General features: G+C 47.1%; 1 protein-coding gene across 1 annotated transcript in view; it reads left to right on the top strand.

Annotated features, from left to right (window-relative positions):
- Positions 1–2,547, top strand: part of PRKDC (protein kinase, DNA-activated, catalytic polypeptide) — a 123,501-nt gene that overhangs the window by 104,649 nt on the left and 16,305 nt on the right. Inside the window, exon 76 of the mRNA XM_025201027.1 lies at positions 308–451. Within this exon, the coding sequence (XP_025056812.1) occupies positions 308–451 (144 nt within the window). The remainder of the gene's footprint in view (positions 1–307; positions 452–2,547) is intronic.

The following is a 2,547-nucleotide window of genomic DNA, read 5'->3' as shown; positions in this document are numbered from 1 at the left end:
TCAAGGGGCGGGGCTACCCATGCAGCCCTCGACAGCCTGCCAAAACTGGGTAAGCAGCTCTCCACCCGAAATAATTGCCCGCCCCTGGAGTAGGAGGAGCAGCATTTTATTTAAAAAAAAAAAAAATAAAATAAAAAAAAATCACTTCTGTGGCTCTTGAATTGCTTACAAATGTCCAAGACCTTTGTATTTACTAAGTCACATCAATAGCAAATATAATAAGTCTAAGATATCTGATTTGATTTACCAGAGAGAATCCGAAAAACATTGTCTTTCAAATTTTACTTGCTTTTTTCTGTATTTGCAGGATTGGGTTGATGCTGTCAGAAATGAGTTGGGAAAAGCTCAGAAAAATAAGGCCAAGCTTAAAGAAATGTATGAAGGAATGTATGGGAACCTAGGAAACTTACAGGCTTCAGGTCTTGGATTGTTCAGAAGGAGATTTATTCAGGTATGTCTAAAATCCCAACTCAGTGACATTGAATAGTATTGATGTGTTTTGGGAGGGGAGAGGAGGCTCCTGAAAAATTGAAAAGAAAAAAGTTTGGACTAGATAATAGAATCTTGTCTGATCATACAGCCCTAATCAAATGAATGATTGAGTGAGGGATGCAGGACTGGTCCTTTAATTATACTGCAGATGTGGTGTACTTGGACTGCGTGTAGTTTGATTGCCACTTCCTGACTGGTCCACAGAACAGTGTGTGCCCACTGAGAATTTTATATGTGCATTTGTTCAGTCATCCCTGCTTCTACTTCCTTCGCATTTTGTATGTGAATGCATTTGCCTCTGTTTACACCCAGGGCTTTCTATTTATTCAGTTATGTGGAGCTTGACTTTCTTCTATCTAGGTGCCTTAGATTAAGTGCTGTAGAGAGATCCAAGCTAAGTTCTCGACCACCTGGGCAATTAGCAATCATAATTCACCATTCAGCACAGGGTGTCGAAAGCCTGCAGCAAGGCAGTAGCTCTTGACTTCAGGAGGGCCAATTTCAATGAGTTAAGGAGACAAGTCAGGGAGGCACTGAGGTCCTGGAGGGTAGGGGAGTTGGGAGTTCAAGACAAGTGGTTGTTCCTTAAGGACACGATCCTCTGAGCCCAAAGGGTGACAGTCCCAATGCGAATCAAAGTGGGCAAGAGTGCTCAAAAGCCCCCATGGCTCACCAAAGGCATTCAGGAACGTCTGAAAGCTAAAAAGGAGGCGTACACCTGGTGGAAGGGAGGGGCCATCACCAAGGAGGATTATACCTCCATTGCTCAAGACTGTAGGGGGGCTGTTAGGAAGGCTAAGGCGAAGACAGAACTAGGACTGGCAACCAGGATCAAAGATAACAAGAAGTCCTTTTTTTAAATACATAGGGAGTAAAAAGAAGGCACCAGATAATGTGGGGCCCCTGCAGGACACACTTGGCAATCTGGTGGTAGCACCAGATGATAAAGCTGACCTCTTTAACAAATTCTTTGCCTCCATATTTCTGAGCAATAGAAATCCTGGTGTGACATCTCCCACACCAGGATCCCAGACAGACTCAGGAGAGGCACAGCCAGGCGTAGGGTCAGGGAGGACCTCGTTAGGGAACTTCTGGTGGGGCTGGACGTGTTTATATCAGCAGGTCCAGATGCTCTCCACCCCAGGGTGCTGAGGGAATTGGCAGAGGTCATTGCGGGACCTGTGGCACAGCTTTACAAGCACTCATGGTGCTCTGGCCAGGTACCAGAGGACTGGAAAAGGGCCAATGTGGTCCCCATTTTCAAACAGGGGAGGAAGGAGGACCTGGGAAACCATAGGCCTGCTAGTCTTACCTCGATCCTGGGGAAGCTCTTTGAGAAAATTATCCAGGAGCACATCTGCAAGGGATCAGCAGGGGGGATTATGCTCAGGGGCAACCAACATGGGTTCATTAGAGGCAGGTCCTGTCAGACCAACTTGATTGCCTTCTACGACCAGGTCACAAAATCCTTAGACACAGGAGTCGCAGTGGACGTAGTCTTTCTGGACTTTAGGAAGGCTTTCGACACTCTCTCTCACCCCATTCTCCTTAAAAAAATTAGCGATGATGCCTACACAGTCAGATGGGTCACAAATTAGCTAGCGGGCCGCTCCCAGAGACTGGTGGTGGATCGGTCATTTTCTACCTGGACAGATGTGGCTCTGTCCTTGGGCCCGCACTGTTCAACGTTTTCATCAACGACTTGGACAAGGGGGTGAAAAGCACCTTGTTCAAATTCGCAGATGACACTAAGATGTGGAGAGAGGTGGGCACGCTAGAAGGGAGGGACAGGCTACAACTAGATCTGGACAGGTTGCAGGGGTGGGCAGATGAGAATAAGATGGGATTCAGTACTGACAAGTGCAGGGTACTGCACCTAGGGAGGAAGAACCAGCAGCACACCTACAGCCTGGGGAACTTCCTTCTCGTCAGCACAGAGGCAAAAGAGGATCTTGGAGTCATTATTGATTCCAAGACGAACATGGGCCGCCAATATGAGGATGTGGTCAGTAAGGTAACCGCACCTTGTCATGCATCCACAGATGCATCACAAGC

Source organism: Alligator sinensis, unplaced genomic scaffold (genome assembly GCF_000455745.1).
Source record: "Alligator sinensis unplaced genomic scaffold, ASM45574v1 scaffold615_1, whole genome shotgun sequence".
NCBI lineage: Eukaryota > Metazoa > Chordata > Crocodylia > Alligatoridae > Alligator > Alligator sinensis.
Note: the sequence above shows the minus strand (reverse complement) of the source record. Positions and strands in the feature narration are given on the sequence as shown.